The sequence below is a fragment of the Rosa rugosa genome, chromosome 6, assembly GCF_958449725.1.
Source record: "Rosa rugosa chromosome 6, drRosRugo1.1, whole genome shotgun sequence".
NCBI lineage: Eukaryota > Viridiplantae > Streptophyta > Magnoliopsida > Rosales > Rosaceae > Rosa > Rosa rugosa.
This window is the reverse complement of record NC_084825.1, coordinates 2,729,020-2,744,003: the sequence shown is the minus strand read 5'-3', so window position 1 is coordinate 2,744,003 and position 14,984 is coordinate 2,729,020. Positions and strand designations below refer to the sequence as shown.

At 35.8% G+C, this 14,984-nt stretch overlaps 3 protein-coding genes across 9 annotated transcripts; 1 reads left to right on the top strand and 2 right to left on the bottom strand.

Annotated features, from left to right (window-relative positions):
• Window positions 1–2,774: 2,774 nt before the first annotated feature.
• On the bottom strand, window positions 2,775–3,807 carry LOC133714580 (uncharacterized). Its single transcript, XM_062140720.1, has 2 exons — window positions 3,418–3,807; window positions 2,775–3,329 (listed from the first exon to the last, which is right to left on the bottom strand). Exons 1-2 carry the CDS (start codon window positions 3,805–3,807, stop codon window positions 2,775–2,777), a joined length of 945 nt encoding a protein of 314 aa, XP_061996704.1.
• A 227-nt stretch (window positions 3,808–4,034) lies between these two features.
• LOC133714579 (protein ALP1-like) lies at window positions 4,035–5,981 on the bottom strand. Its single transcript, XM_062140719.1, has 4 exons — window positions 5,969–5,981; window positions 4,924–5,462; window positions 4,619–4,844; window positions 4,035–4,528 (listed from the first exon to the last, which is right to left on the bottom strand). The coding sequence occupies exons 1-4, from the start codon at window positions 5,979–5,981 to the stop codon at window positions 4,035–4,037; spliced, it is 1,272 nt and encodes a 423-aa protein (XP_061996703.1).
• Window positions 5,982–8,176: 2,195 nt separating this feature from the next.
• Window positions 8,177–13,677, top strand: LOC133717213 (uncharacterized). Of its 7 annotated transcripts, none has more exons than XR_009849461.1 (9): window positions 8,177–8,359; window positions 8,452–8,527; window positions 8,837–8,985; window positions 9,125–9,241; window positions 11,121–11,240; window positions 11,478–11,561; window positions 11,644–11,726; window positions 11,901–12,001; window positions 13,578–13,677. XR_009849461.1 is itself a non-coding variant. In XM_062143888.1 (8 exons), exons 3-7 carry the CDS (start codon window positions 9,191–9,193, stop codon window positions 11,928–11,930), a joined length of 363 nt encoding a protein of 120 aa, XP_061999872.1. In that variant the 5' UTR covers window positions 8,177–8,359; window positions 8,452–8,527; window positions 8,837–9,190; the 3' UTR covers window positions 11,931–12,001; window positions 13,578–13,677. The 7 variants fall into 7 exon arrangements, 2 of the variants coding, with proteins under 2 accessions (XP_061999872.1, XP_061999873.1); XR_009849462.1 differs by having other exon boundaries at window positions 8,837–9,015; XR_009849459.1 differs by having other exon boundaries at window positions 8,837–9,241.
• The last annotated feature ends 1,307 nt before the right edge of the window (window positions 13,678–14,984 follow it).

Sequence of the window (14,984 nt, the reverse complement as noted above, 5' to 3'; positions counted from 1 at the left end):
AATAAAGCACAATACCGGGCCGAAAACACCAATGTCGGCAAGTAAATCCACAAAAAAACAAAAAAAAAAATATGATGCACTATAAACAAATTTCATCTACCTTTTTTATTATTATAACAGAAAAAAAATGAAATAAATTGTTTCAACAATTGAATGATGCACTAAACATTCGTATTGTTTGACTATATTATGGGTGTTGCCGAACTAGACTCTACTCATCTACCTAGACTCTTGCTTAATAAATACAATTGGCAGCCAACAAGTCATTCCACTAAAGGCAAACTTCAAAGTACAAAATGGTATATATAACAACCAATTTCAGCAGCAACTACTCTAATCAACACATCAAGTATACAAAAATCACAAAAGAGAAAAATTGCGCAAGCATCAAAGGACTACTCTAATCAACCCATGCAAGCATCAAAGAACTGCCAATGTACCTCAGCTAGTAAAACTTGCTCAGAATTTATGTTTTTGCCAAATGTGTTTTGTTATGACTCGGGCACTTAAAAGCTGTCTTGCCAAGGCAACTCCAGCATTAACAGAGACTCTTACCAAACTAGCAAACACAAAATTACAAAGTATTTCCAAAGGAAATAGTTATAGTTTAGGCACACCCAAGCTTACTCCAGAAACCAAGCCATGTATAATTTCATTACCTTGGGACCAAATCATGCAAAATACGATTAATCTACATGAGAGGATGGCCATGAAAAACTGAACAGGAAAAAAAAAAAGAGTTTTGTTGGTTTTTTCTGTTGTGAGATAATGACCCAGCACCAGCAATCATCACAAAAAGAAAATTCTTGCCCAGTTTTATTCGCACAAATTAGGGCAGCATTTAGACCAATTTATATATATAAACAGAAGACCGGTTCATGGATTTTTGAATAAGTTGCATCAACACGCACCCAGGTAAAAATCTAACATTAGAAATAAACATCAGAAATCATAGGTTGAGGTGTCCTCCTACAATCTCTTGGACTCAGGACCACACCAGTCTTCAGAAGTAATAAATCCTCTGCCTATTTTCTTTGCAGCATAAGCAAGCATTTCTTCCCCATTAGCTTCATATTTCGTCAACATATCACTTAGTGGAGGAAATTCTGCCAAAATTACACCTTGTAAATGACCAACTCTAAACTAGGAAATTAGATTTTAATAATAAATGAGTATTCATGTGATTGACCCCATTCACATTGAATAAAGGGAAGGGATGATGGTAAAACAAAAAAATCAGATAAACAGATAGTTGGTTGGTCGGTTTTAGAGACCAGATTACAAAATTCATCTGTCATGGCATGCTAGAGCTCAAATTTGTAGAACTGTGAAAATCTTATATTGGAGCCGTACATCCATATAGATCACACACACACACACGCATATATATATATATATATATATATATATATATATATATATATATATATATATATATATGTTGGAAACACAATCATTATTTCTAGACCTATATATAAGAGAGAATACCAAGCTTCACTCCAACAATCCAAGAGTGAATTATCATATTATAATTCAGACCGTTGACATGCAATCCTAATACATTTTATTTTTAGGGAGTTATCAACTTCAAATAGAAATGATAACCACAGCAAGAAACAAGTGTCAAAGAACTATTACAGAAGGGTTTCATAGTTTAATAATGGAAGTGCTCTGTTTTCTGAAATATATGCATTCACTCAATCACAATCCATAAACTCTAGACTCTGAACCCCATAATATAAAGCATGTGAGCAGAGGACTGAGCACAGGCACATACAGATTATGTGGTAAGAACCTTCATTCACACAAGAGATGTCGAAATCACTCAAAATATGCACACCTTAGTAATGCAATAGACAATCATAACAAGTGAAACTTGTTGATTTGCTCCTTCAGTAAGGTGGAAACTCTCAATGTAATTTGGGCTGAGATTAAACAATACAAGAAAATGAGAGAATTGGTGAAGATGCTACGCTCAACAATACCAGTTCATGTTTTGCTATCAGTCTGACAAAATGGTGGAGATCCTGACTGGAAGCATCAGACTTGAGTGATGCAGGGCTGGCTGCACCTGTTGTCTCAGAATATGCAGACCATTCTAATGGGTCAAAGAACCTACCTTTAAGGGTATAAGTTGTGCGCTAAAGAGGAAATTTTATATGATGAAGGAAACTATGGGAATCTAATATGTTTGACAGCCTTTCAGCATGACCCAGCAACAAAAACAAAATTCTTGCGCGGGCGGCAAAGGATGTTGTTTCATTTCGACCAATTTATTTATATATAAGAGAAAAGATGATAAGTATTGAAATAGAGACACGCGAAATTCAGAAGACCTCCCACAATCTCTCCGCCCGCCCTTAGAGTGTGTTTGGATAGAGTAATTTAAATTTCCACAGAAATTCTAAAATCATGGGAATTACAATTTCATGAATTTAAATTCCATTAATTGAGAATTCCATTGTTTGGATTTCATAATGTAGAATTTTTAAAATGACAAGAATTATGAATTCTAGTGTTTGGATTAATTTTTGTCAATGGAATTTAAATCGAATCAAATAAATAAACGATAAACTGATTGAAGAAATACCATAATCAATACTGCAATGAAAATGTAAAATCCAAATTTAAACTAGACCAACACATGTGCTAAAAATCCAAATTTGCTTGCTAGGAAAATCCAAATTTATGTTCTAACAATACTAAATGAGCAAAAATAATTTTCTGAAAAAAAAAAAAAAAAGTACCAGCTCTTATCATGTTAACAAGAGATCCTATGCAGATCCATATGAAATAAACATCAACACCATATCTTTTTTCATTTCCACTGGGACTTCCTTCAACATGAGAAACTGTTTGTCGTTCTCTATAAACCAAGCGCATGCTTTTATTTGTTCTTCTCTAGAAAGATCTGTTATTGCCATGATTTCTGTCCATACATCTTTCGGGGCAAGACTTTTTGTAGTAGCACGAATGAGTTCTTCAAAAGATGAAGCCATTCTATCCACAGAAGTACCCAAGACATCTTTAGTTGTAACTCTTCTCTTTGGAGGAGGTACACTAGAAGAGACTGTTGCTTCATTTCTCTTTTTCTGAGAACTTGCTTGGTTCGGTGAAATGTTCTCAATGATGTGAATATCTTCGGATCCTTGGTCATCACCTTCCAAATCGACATGATTATCTTCATTAGCAGGAGGAGTCATAACCTCAGTGGCTTCGAAACCTGTTTCAGCACCCTCTCCAGTGGCTCTATCTTTGCCACACAAATCAACTATATCATCCCAATTTGGGATTCTTTTAAACCGAAAGCTTATAGCTTCATCATGAGACTGCAAACAAATAATAAAAGTTGCATACGAAAAATTTAGTAAAATAGACAAATGATATTATGAAAAAAAATTAATAAAAATTACATACCTTCACATATTCTTCCCATACACTGTTTTCATCAATGCTTATCATTTGTGTTGAGGAATCCCAGCTAAATCCACTTTGGCTCAAGATATCACTAACAATTCCATAGAACTTTTTCCATGATTTCACACGGTTTTTTATATTGTCAGCAGATATTTGAATATCAAACTGTGCAGATAAAATATCAGCAGCTGTATTATAAGCTACAGCTTTCCAACCATTATCTCCTTTATGGCCCAGACCTCGTTCCTCACGAAGTATATCAGCCAAAGCACGCTCCATATCTAAATTCCACTGCAAATAGTTCTTGCCTTCAGCCTTTCCTTTGCTCTTTCCTTCATTCTTTCCATTTGGTTTTCGGATTTTGACCTCGTTTCCTCCAAGTCTACTCATTTCTAAACACAATTAGACACCATGAATGAAAATCATTAGATTTGAGTATATCAACACAACAATCACATAAGATTTAATAGGAAACAAGATAAATCATACACACAATAAGAATGCAGAAATAAATTACAACCATACTAAAATTTAACTTCAAGAACAAAGTTTCATTACAAATAGTAAACTGCACTAGGAGAACAAAAAAAAAAGGTATAAATAATTTTTCTTATTGTTTATGTGGCATGTCGCGCTTGATAATCCTGGAACATCTTCAATGCAAATGTATCACGAAAATTTGTCCACTGCTCAGTTGCTTGAACTGATGTAATCCTATCATTTAAATTATTTGCATTACTCTCTGACATTGGACGATTTAATATCTCCAAATCAACCGCTGCTAAAAATCTTGAATCTTGATCTTCTAAAACAGGATCACTAGCTTGCTCAATTCGAATAAAATTGTGCAAAACACAACAAGCATTTATGATCCTAACTTGTGTTTTGATGCTGAAAAATGATGGAGTACGCATTATACTCCATCGCTTTTTTAACAACCCAAATGACCGTTCAATTACATTTCTTGCAATTGAATGACGAAGATTATACAATTCTTTGTAATTTTCAGGTCGATTCCCAGTCCATTCATTTAAGTGGTATCTAGTTCCTCGATATGGTGCTAAAAAACCAGGCCCGTTAGTGTATCCCGCATCCACCAAAAAGTATTTATCTACAATAAGAAATGTATGAGAGGAATTAGAAGCTTACTAAACGTCTAAACCTAAGTTTTATTTAATCTAGAATTAGTATAGAAAATTACCCCGTGGAACATGAAGTCGATTATTTCTACGTAGAGCATCTCGTAAAACACGAGCATCAGAAGCAGAACCCTCCCATCCAGGCAATACATAAATAAATTTTAAATCAGGGGCACAAACCCCTAGGACGTTAGTAGAAATATCACCCTTTCTATTTCGATATCTTGGTCTTTCCTCAGCTGACACAGTCACTGGAATGTGAGTTCCATCAAGTGCTCCTAGACAATTCTAAAAGGAAAATATAAAAAGTGGTTATTGATTAAGATATAAAATGGCGGAAATTGGTTTTCAAAAGGTAGGGAATTACCTCAAACCACTTCCACTTCTCTCTTTCTGAGCTACCAATGATAGATGACTGTAATTTCAAGTATTCCTTGCTTATTCTCATCATTGCATATAGCACATTATGGAATTGCCGACTAACTGTTTCCTTAGAACGATAATATATAAAACCAATTTTTCTGTACTTCACGTTGTTACCAAGTATGTCCAGAAACATAGCTACTGATTCTTCAATAGGAACATTTCTTGTACGAACTAGCCCACCTATTCCATGTAAAATCTCACATAACTTCCTAAATGCGCTCTTGCTGACTCGTAGTTGTTCAATACAATCTACCTCTCTTCCATCGTACAAACGGTTTAAGTAAGACCGTCTTTCTTGATCCCAATCACGTGAAGGCTCTTTAACAAGAAATGTCTTATGATACCACTCTATTATTAAAGCAATCACAGATACGGTAGCACCAAAAATAATTCTCATTCTCTTTTTATTTTCCTCTTCTTCTATGGCACGCTTTCGTTTTAACCTCATTATAATATCACCAACACACATTACAGCCATACCTGTTTAAACATTAAATGACCAAAGACACAGAGCAAATTACAAAGAAAGGTCAGAGAAAGGCAGGGGGTCCAAAACAAGATTCTACTTAGTATCTATCTTTTATAGTCTAACTATCACTACGACTGTTTTCATCCTGAAGGTGTGCACTTTAAGTCACGAGAGGTTGATGACAACTTAGGAAGAAGGATTTTCAAATCTATGGATAGTTGAATTTGACAGAAAATAATTGGTATACACTTCTTTTTCATTTTGAGTCTATATTTAAAGCACTAACCCTCATATAATCACAAGATTCAAAAAGCCTAATCTAGACCACATGAACTGCCTCCTGCTTCAATCTAAACCAATTTAATAAGTTATTACCATTTACCACTATCTATTTTGTTTCCCGGCTACATGTCAAAATGTTAAAAACTGAAATAGCTTTGCACTCAATATGAGAACACAAGTACATAATGAATACAATTCAGATCTTAAGTAAATATTGATGAACAGAATTACTAACCTCCTGTGGCCATTGAAGCTCTTCTTCTCTATGCAATCTCCTTAGACACTCTCGTAATGGGGTTTGAGAATAATGTATGTGTGTATATAATGAATAGAGAAGGACCTTCAGCCTTTATTTATAGGTATTGAACTTTGTTTCCTCCCATAAAAAATTTTATGTCCTAAACCTGTAAGGAAAACCATAGTCATGTACTTTATGGATTTATTCCATTAACAGATTCATATTCTTATACAACAATGTTTATTTATCTGAAACATAAACACTCCCCACTTACAATGCAGTAATCAAAACTCACAATAGTCATTTTCAGTATATGAAAGATATAGACAATGCTCAGTATCTGAAACATAAACACTCCCCACTTACAATGCAGTAATCAAAACTCACAATAGTCCTTTTCAGTATATGAAAGATATAGACAACTCAGTAAATGAATCAAACTATAGCAAGCATTCAAGGTCCTGTCTTCCTGATCTATGTACTCACAGAATATTCACATATCAATTTGTAAACATTAGCATACAGAAGTTCCTAATACAATCTATATTTCATGAAGTTCAATTATCTCTTCTCAACTTGGTTAAAGAACGATCTGTATATGCAGAGAAAGGAGAATACAACAATAAAGGATCTTACCGTTTTAATATACAAATATATGAGTATGAAAACAATAGAAAACAGCCACTTCTCTATGTCTATTTTGGATTCTCAGCAATTAAATTTATGAGAATGAAAACAATAGAAAACAACCACTTCTTTATGTAATTATATGTGCTCAATTTGCTGATGCAGATTTCCCGCTGATGCAGGAACTAAAAATAAAATAGATGGAGGCACATAAGCAGATGAAGATTTGCAATACCTAAGGCCTATCAAACTCTAGCAAAGCATACGTAAAGGAACTTAAAAGTGGAATATGACAAAATGGGAACCCGGTAGTTTACCTCAATTGTAACCTTATACATAAATTAGCTATTCTGTTTCTCGAAATGTATCAAGAAGCAATCCAACAGACAATTAAACTTCAAAAGAACAAGGCACACGGAAGACTAGAGAAAGCAAAAGAAAAGAATCAGACATACAAAACAAAACAACAAAAGGACTAACCTTTTCAGCGGTAGTAGAGAGGGTCCCCAGAAGAAAACTCAACGACAAGAACGATTGCAAAACCTAGCCACAATCAAAGTCCCATTGAAAAATTAAATTTCAATACATAAAACAATTACACATAAGAAGATATGGATTGGAACCCACCTTTTTAGCAGCAGAAGAAAACTCAGATATGAGAACAATCGCAAATTTTGGAGTCCAGGTCTTGCAAGTTTTGTGGCTTTATATAGAGTGGTTTTGGATCAAAACTTAGCGCGGCATGTTTTGATTTTGGCGTTTTGGAAAATGAGATTTCCCGCTGGGATGGAATTGAAGAATGACACCTACCTTGAGAGGAATTCAAGTCAGGAATCTGCGCCCTCAAATTCCACGATTTTTTTCCCGTGGAAATTGCTAATTTCATGGGATAAGTATCCAAACGCTGGAAACAGTCCTAAGAAATTGGGAAATCCTTATTTTTGTTTAAATTCCCTCACTTTTTCCCCCATCCAAACACACTCTTAAGGAATACAAACACAAACATAACTTCTTTTGGTTAAGCGCATGCGTTATTGCTCCACAGAGAGACAGTGAGGATGATAGAGGGAGAGAGACAGTAGAATCGAGGCTGAGGGTTTGTGGTAATAAAATTTCGGGTAAAAACTCTAAATGGTACCCAAATGACAGCGAAAGGTTTTTTTGGCACCTTCGAATTTTTTTTACCCAAATGGTACCTGAACTGTTGCATCGTTACCAAATATTTTCTGTTAAAGTCGCCTACGTGACATGTACTTTTTTAGAAAAAACTCCAAATGATACCCAAACTATTGCAAAATATATTTTTTTTGGTACCTATAATATTTTTTTTTACCCCCAATGGTACCATTTGGAGTTTTTTTTTTTTTTTTTTCTAAAAAATTACATGCCACGTAAGCGATTTTAACAGAAAAGGCTGGAAAGCTAACCAAGGTACTAAATTTGATAATAGCACAATACTTTAGGTACCATTTGGAGTAAGAAAAAGTCGTAGGTACTAAAAAGTACATTTCACAATAATTTAGGTACCATTTGAAGTATTTACTCTAAAATTTCACGTGTGATTGGTTTGGGGTTTTGGGTAATAAAGGCCTTATCAATCACCTGCAACTTTTTTTTTTTTTCTTCACTCTCTCCTCGCTCATTACTTCATCAATCGTCTCAAAGCTCCTTCTTATTAATCCCCGGAATCAAATCCCTTCTCAGCTTTCATCGCGTGCAGGAATAGGTTCGTCAGAGTCTCGGCAAAGAACACCTCCTTCAGTAAGTGTTTTTGCTATCTATACTTCTGTTGGGTAGGAATTAGTTTCCCCCTTTGAATTTAGCATGAGAATTGATTTTGGTTGAATTTACAGGAGACCCGTAATTGAGTGAAGGAGAAGAGGACGACTTTGTGTCCGGGTTTGTTTTGGCTTCCTGCAAGTGCAATGGGTAATTGTGTAACTCTCACTGTGAATATTAAGAGTTAATTTTTGGTTAGCTATGAATCTGGTTTTGTGTACTTCGTCAGTTTGGTACTGTAGGTGTTCAAGTTAAGTATGCATGTAGTTCTTCTGTTTTATAACTTTAAGTAGTTGAATGAAGTTGAATAGTGTGCTACTATTATGGTCCATTTGTCCTTATGTATCAAAACTAACCTTGCACCAGTGGTGTTGTTAAATTCTTGAATCTTTGTAGTTTCAGTGGTCACATTAGACCCTTCTAAGTAAGGACCTAACCCACATCTTATTTTGATTTCAGCATTGTTTATATCTACGAACTTGAGTGGTTCTTTGCAATTAAACACTGTGATCGTCTTATGTGTATCTGGTTGGACAACCAAACCGGTAGCAATGTAGAAGACTGACAAGGGCTGCTGCTATGAATACAAGCACACCCGACACAGCAAGGTGCTCTGTTTGTGCTATATTTAAGGATAAGTACTACATTTATTCACCCACTGAGCTTTATGTCTGTTTGTGCTAAGACTCATAAATGTTACAACATTTGTTGGCTTTTGATCTCATTACCAACATCATCTTTTGCAAGAAATTGAAGCAAATGAGAAGCATAGATATCAACTCCAACATATGATTGAGGAGGCCATTAGTAACAATGGCAATATCACGGCAGATATCTACATGGAAGACCTTTGCGAATATCAAGGTCAGTTAACTTCTCTGTTGTTTTTTTTTTTTTTTTTTCCTTTTCCTTTTGCAGTTCTGAGTAGTTTATGAAATATCACGGCAGAATTTAAGTTCTCGGAAAGATATCTGTGACATGTTAAAAATAGAGATAATTAACATAGGAACAATTTTTAGGTTCACCCCTAGGGTGAATGAGCATATTCACCCCCGTTGTCGATTAACATATTTTTACTTAATAAATTTATAATCCAACGGTCTATATCTTAAATTATTCTTTAAAGATCATATCTGTAAAAAATTAATCGAATCGGAAATCGTTTAATTATCTAATTGAATCAAACAAATGGATGGTTCTAACAACACTTACTACTACTATGATGAACAGTCCATATATTTCATAGAAATAAATAACTAAAAGGTCTTCAATTTGATTTGATTTTTTACAGAGCTAATCTTTGTATTACGTTATATAACATGAATGGTTGGATTAGAAAATTATAAAGTTATTATGCGTTAATCGCAAGAGATGGTGAATATGCTCATTCACCCTAGGGGTGAACCTAAGAATTGTTCTTAACATAGAGTAAACAGCAAGGGATGTAACATATTTCCTATGACTAGAAGTCTAGGCAGAGGCTCCAAAAAACCCGGCGTCTTGGTCTAGGGTTTTGAAAAATCGGCTCGTCCGGTGGCGTTCGGAATCGGTATGGCCTTGCCTTGCCGTTGACGAGTCGCTGCCGGACGGGTATTGATAGCTACTTTGCTCAGATTGTTCTAGAGAGTGGCTTCGGCTCAAGGGACAGATGGCTGTCTGGTTGGGTAAGCATCAGATGCAGGCTCTATGCGTGGTGGTTGGGTTGTGCTAGGATGGCTTGAGCGGCGGCGTGGGTTCTGCAGATCTAGTGACGGCGGCGTGGGTCGAATGGACTGAGCGGCGGTTAGGTTCCCAGGGGCTTTGCTGCGGCGAGGTTTTTTTCTGGCTGATTTCGGCGTCGACTTGGTGGCTGTAGGATTGTGCGACAACGTAGGCAGGTGTGGGACGCGGGATTCCGGCCAGCGAGGACGTGGGTCGGCGCGGCTGGATGAGGCGGCGGTGCTCCACAACCACTGCGAGTTTTTGGAGATAGATTTGGGCTTGCTGCAGGCAACCTACTGGACCTGAGTTTGGGCTTTCTTTTGGAGCAGCTGGGCTTTGACTTTGGGCTAGGGTTTTGGCCTTGGCCCATACTATGTTATTTTAGTTATAGTCTAATTTACATTATTGTTCCGTTTTCAGGGACAGTCTAGGCACCTTTGTGCATCTAGTTTTTACATTTGGTCTGGTCTTGTCGACTTATTTCTCAGTGGATCTAGTTGTACACCAATTGAGGTCTCTAGGCAACTAGATTTATTGGTTCAGAGTAGGTTGGGAGGGCCGGATCTTTCTAGCGCCTCCGGCGTAGTACCAAAGGGGGATCCTGCTATGTCTACGTATTGATTGTACAATGAGTGGGTCTATTTTCTAGTACCATTGTGGGTACTACCACTATCTTCTTGTCTGTCTAAATGGCAGCGGAACGGTATGTAATGGCCTATTCTGGCTTTTGATGAATTTAAATTCGCCCTACTGGCTCGATTATCAAAAAAACAAGGGATGTAACAAATCAGGAATTCTGTGAATATTTAATTCCTCAAGTTCCTCCCTACCATTCACTCAACAGAAGCTAGAAACCACCTTTGGGAATGGAATAATACTGTTGTTGTCAGTTGTCACTCACTAAGAGCAAGGGTTAATGGAGTGATATCAATATAGACTTATTCGTATCAATTGAGAATTTCAATCCTTTATGTTACATATGCTGGAAATTCCATCAGTATTTAGAGTTTCTGCCTTTCTGTGGTGGGTTTTGGCGATGCAGAATCAAGAAATTGGTGATTGGCATCAGCATAGAGGAAGAGATTTCAAAGTGTCTCTTCTGGGCTACCTGCAAGAAGATGGCAATGTCGTTGGAGCAAAAAAGGGGTTGGGATATTGTCAGGTTGTTCAATCATTATACGCTCTGTTCAATCACACACACACAAACACATGCACACTATGGTCTCTAGAAGGGTTCTATGACGAACTCCCTATCACAAAAGAAATTGCTGCAGTGAATTCAGTAACTGTATCTGTCAGGAAGTGCCCTGAGCTTAGAATCTTCTATATTCGCAAATGGATACCTGATCATGTTGTTGGCACAAATTCACAACACACTGACGACTGGTTTGCTCTGCAGAACAGCTGAGGAGCACCCTGAGATTCTACCTGAAAGTGAACTTTGATGAGAATAAGCCAATGTGCAAAGCGTATGAACGTGAAGGTCAGCAACCCCACATTAGTTCTTGAATTTGATATGCAATAAAGCTGCACATATTCGATTTTCAAAGGGTTTTATTATGCAGTGCATATTCAATTTTCAATGAAGATTTTAGAGAGCTTCCAGGGACCCTTAATGCAGAACGTCTTGATGGGGACATACGAACAGGTCAGATTCTATCATAAAAGCTGTTCTTTAGGATTTTGTTTTTAATTTCCTGTTGGTATCAAGTTCTCTTAATGTGGAGATATTTGGTTTCTTGGACATGTCAATTTCCAACTGATATCTCTAATTTAACATCCAAAAGGAGATGCTAATTTCATTTCAATTGTACCTTTTCAGATTGGGAAAAGGCTCAGCTGCTTTAGCTGATTTGGGTGAGGCTGAAGAGAAAGAACGTGTTGATGATTTGAAGTTCAAGGATTTGGCTGCCAAAATTGCAGGTCGGATTTTGTTTTTCATCATTTCTGCTTAATTGTGGGTTGCTAAGTGATTGTTAAATGCTGACTCTTGTGCTTGAGTACCATAATGATAGAATTAATTTAATCTTAAATATTGGTTTTATATATATCTTATGGACACAATTACTGTATTTGAGGGGTTTTATGGGAATACTTTCATTTCCATGGTTCCGATGGTACAGTTTTCGTAGAAGTCAAAGAAAAACAATCCTGCTTTGTTGCATCGAGTTCTGTAGGTTTCAGTTCTTCTGTACTCGGTTATATGATTTACATTAGTAAAGCATAGGATGGCAGTTTCAGGAGATGAAGAAACCCTTTGGAAATGATAATTTTGTTAGTTTTGCTCAACTGTTAAAGTATGCTTATAGTTACTGAATGGTCTTATGGCTACTTTGTATTTCTTTATATGCTTTGCTTCAGGAATAGGCAGCTGTTGCTGAAATAGACCAGCCAAAATGGTGGTAAAGAAGTATTCCCAATATGATTGACATACATTCTACTCAAGAATTCTTGAGTGCTTTAGGTCAAGCTGGAGAGAGCTGTGCATTATTTTGTAAATAATTGATTAAGTGATCCAGATAGGACTTTGTTCTGTCAACATAAGTCTTGCCATGTATAGAATTTGGTTTTGATTTTCTATTTGGCTTAACATCTAAAAGACTTTTCTTTATAAAAAACATTAGTATAGTAATTGATCACTTACAGGCTTTGAAGCCCCCTTTTGACTAGTAGGCTAGACCCTTACGGAACATAACTCTACCTAAGTAATTGACAGAACTACACTACTTCTATTCGACCACCTCATCCTAATTTAACATCTGCTTGAACTCTATGGTACCCTTTGGTATACAACTTAGCAACTATCGTTAATGCAGCATTACTTGGTAACTTCAATTTTTTGTTGGACATCTAAGTGTCTTATGTTTTCTGAAGGGTATTATTTTTTGTAGAAGGTATTTACTGATAAAAAGCCTTAAATTGTAATCAATATCTGGAAGCGTGATGGCTCAACCATTGGCTTTAAAGAGCAATGTAATGTGAGCAACAAACGTATAATTGTGAAAAAATTTCTGAATAGTTAGATATTAACACTGCTTCCTTGTATGTTACTGTCACAGCTTCTATTGTCCTGCATCAGTTTGGAGGTGACCTAACAATAACGATATGAATATGTTCTGTTTCTGCCATTTGGTGTGAATATTATGATTGAAGATGTTAATAACACCGTATCTTGGTCTTAATAACACCGAATTATGATCTGCTTGTTTGTGTGCTTTTTCTTATTGTCTTCCTGGTCCCTACTATACCATCACCGTATGATCTGAACTTTCTACACCACCTCTCACTTAGTTCTCACTATCCCTTAAAGGGAAAGGTGATGTTAGTGTTCATTGGCAATGCAGCTTACTATTTCAGATTTGGTTTTATAATCAGATGTGAATTGTTGCTATTCGACGTGCATTACTTTATTGTATTTTGTATATTGCATCTGCAGTTTTAGTCATTTCACCTTGCATATGTTACAGCATCATTCATTTATTTTTGCTCTTCTTATTAGATCTTATTTGAGGAGATGAAGTCTTGGTTTCAGACTTGGCATTTCATTGATTCGTTTGCGGAATCCCAGCAAGCACAAGAGTTTTGTCTCTCTCAGGCAAGTCCTTCTTATCTTATGTGTTTCTTCTGTATCTATATATGTCTGTGTGTATATTTGAGCTTCTGATCAATCAGTGATTGGATTTCTCTTTGTTTGGTTATGATTTGAAAGAAGTTTTCCAGATTGGTAGTAGATATTGCCCAGTAATGCAGTCTCTCTCTCTCTCTCTCTCTCTCTCTCTCTCTTTTTCTTTTTGAATTCATTCTTTGTCCTTTTTGATCTTGAACAGTTGCTGGGTTTGTTGTTTTAACGTTTATTTTACGAATTGGTTCGCTTAGTGGGAATGTAATAACAGTAGTGTAATGAGTAGCAGAAATTGATCCCTGATCCAAATGGAATATGGGTTTCTCCCCGAGCCTTACAAACCTTCATTTAAACCTACAGTCCAAGCAAAGTAGCATTTTCAAAACACTCTCAACTTTACTATACTGCCACATGAATGCATAGACACAAAAATAACAGTGTCAAGCCCTGATTGACTGATGTGTTCAATAAATTTACAAAAACAGAAAGGGAAAAATAAACGGTAAATATGAATTCCTAAAAGAAAAAAATATTGGTACCTCAAAAACAACTTAGCGGACAGATTTTCAGAGTGCAGCATTGGTTTTTCATAGCAGATGGTACCAAAATTAGATACACTTCGTCTGTTATAGGCTTATAGGCTTAACACCCTATTATGGTCTTTTGTTGGCTATATGAAAATATGAATGTGGATCTCAATTTTTCGTTTTTCTTTGTCCTTTGTGAATTCATTCAATTAAATCACTCAACCTCTAAATATAGAGAATCATATTGAGGCCTGCCGTTTGAATGATTTTATATATAGAGGTTGACTAATATATAGAGGAAATCAGTTTGTAGTCTTTAATGGTATTGGTTAGTGTTCATTGTCACTATATAAATATAGAGATTATGATATGTTTGTAGTTTTTTTATTGCACTTTATAAATTATATCATAGCATTTGTATTTTTGCTGTGATATATGGCATATAATGAATGATTGTATAAAAAAGAAATGCCAGATTACATATACATTTTATCAATATTGGAACACTATTTGTGAAACAATTTTTCTTGATTATTAATGCTTTGAGACAGGTAATAATACATGGTGAGCGAAATACTAATTGCCTTTGGATGGGTTGGACGACCTTTTGAAGTTCAAGTTTGAGGTCAAGAGCTTTTGTATCGTAACTTCACGCGGTTTCTATTGGTCTTTTTTTTTCTTCCTTCATTTTTTGGAAAATGTAAATAGATAAGTCTGGTTAAGATATCAACTTTTATTTGGGATTTCCACTTTTGTA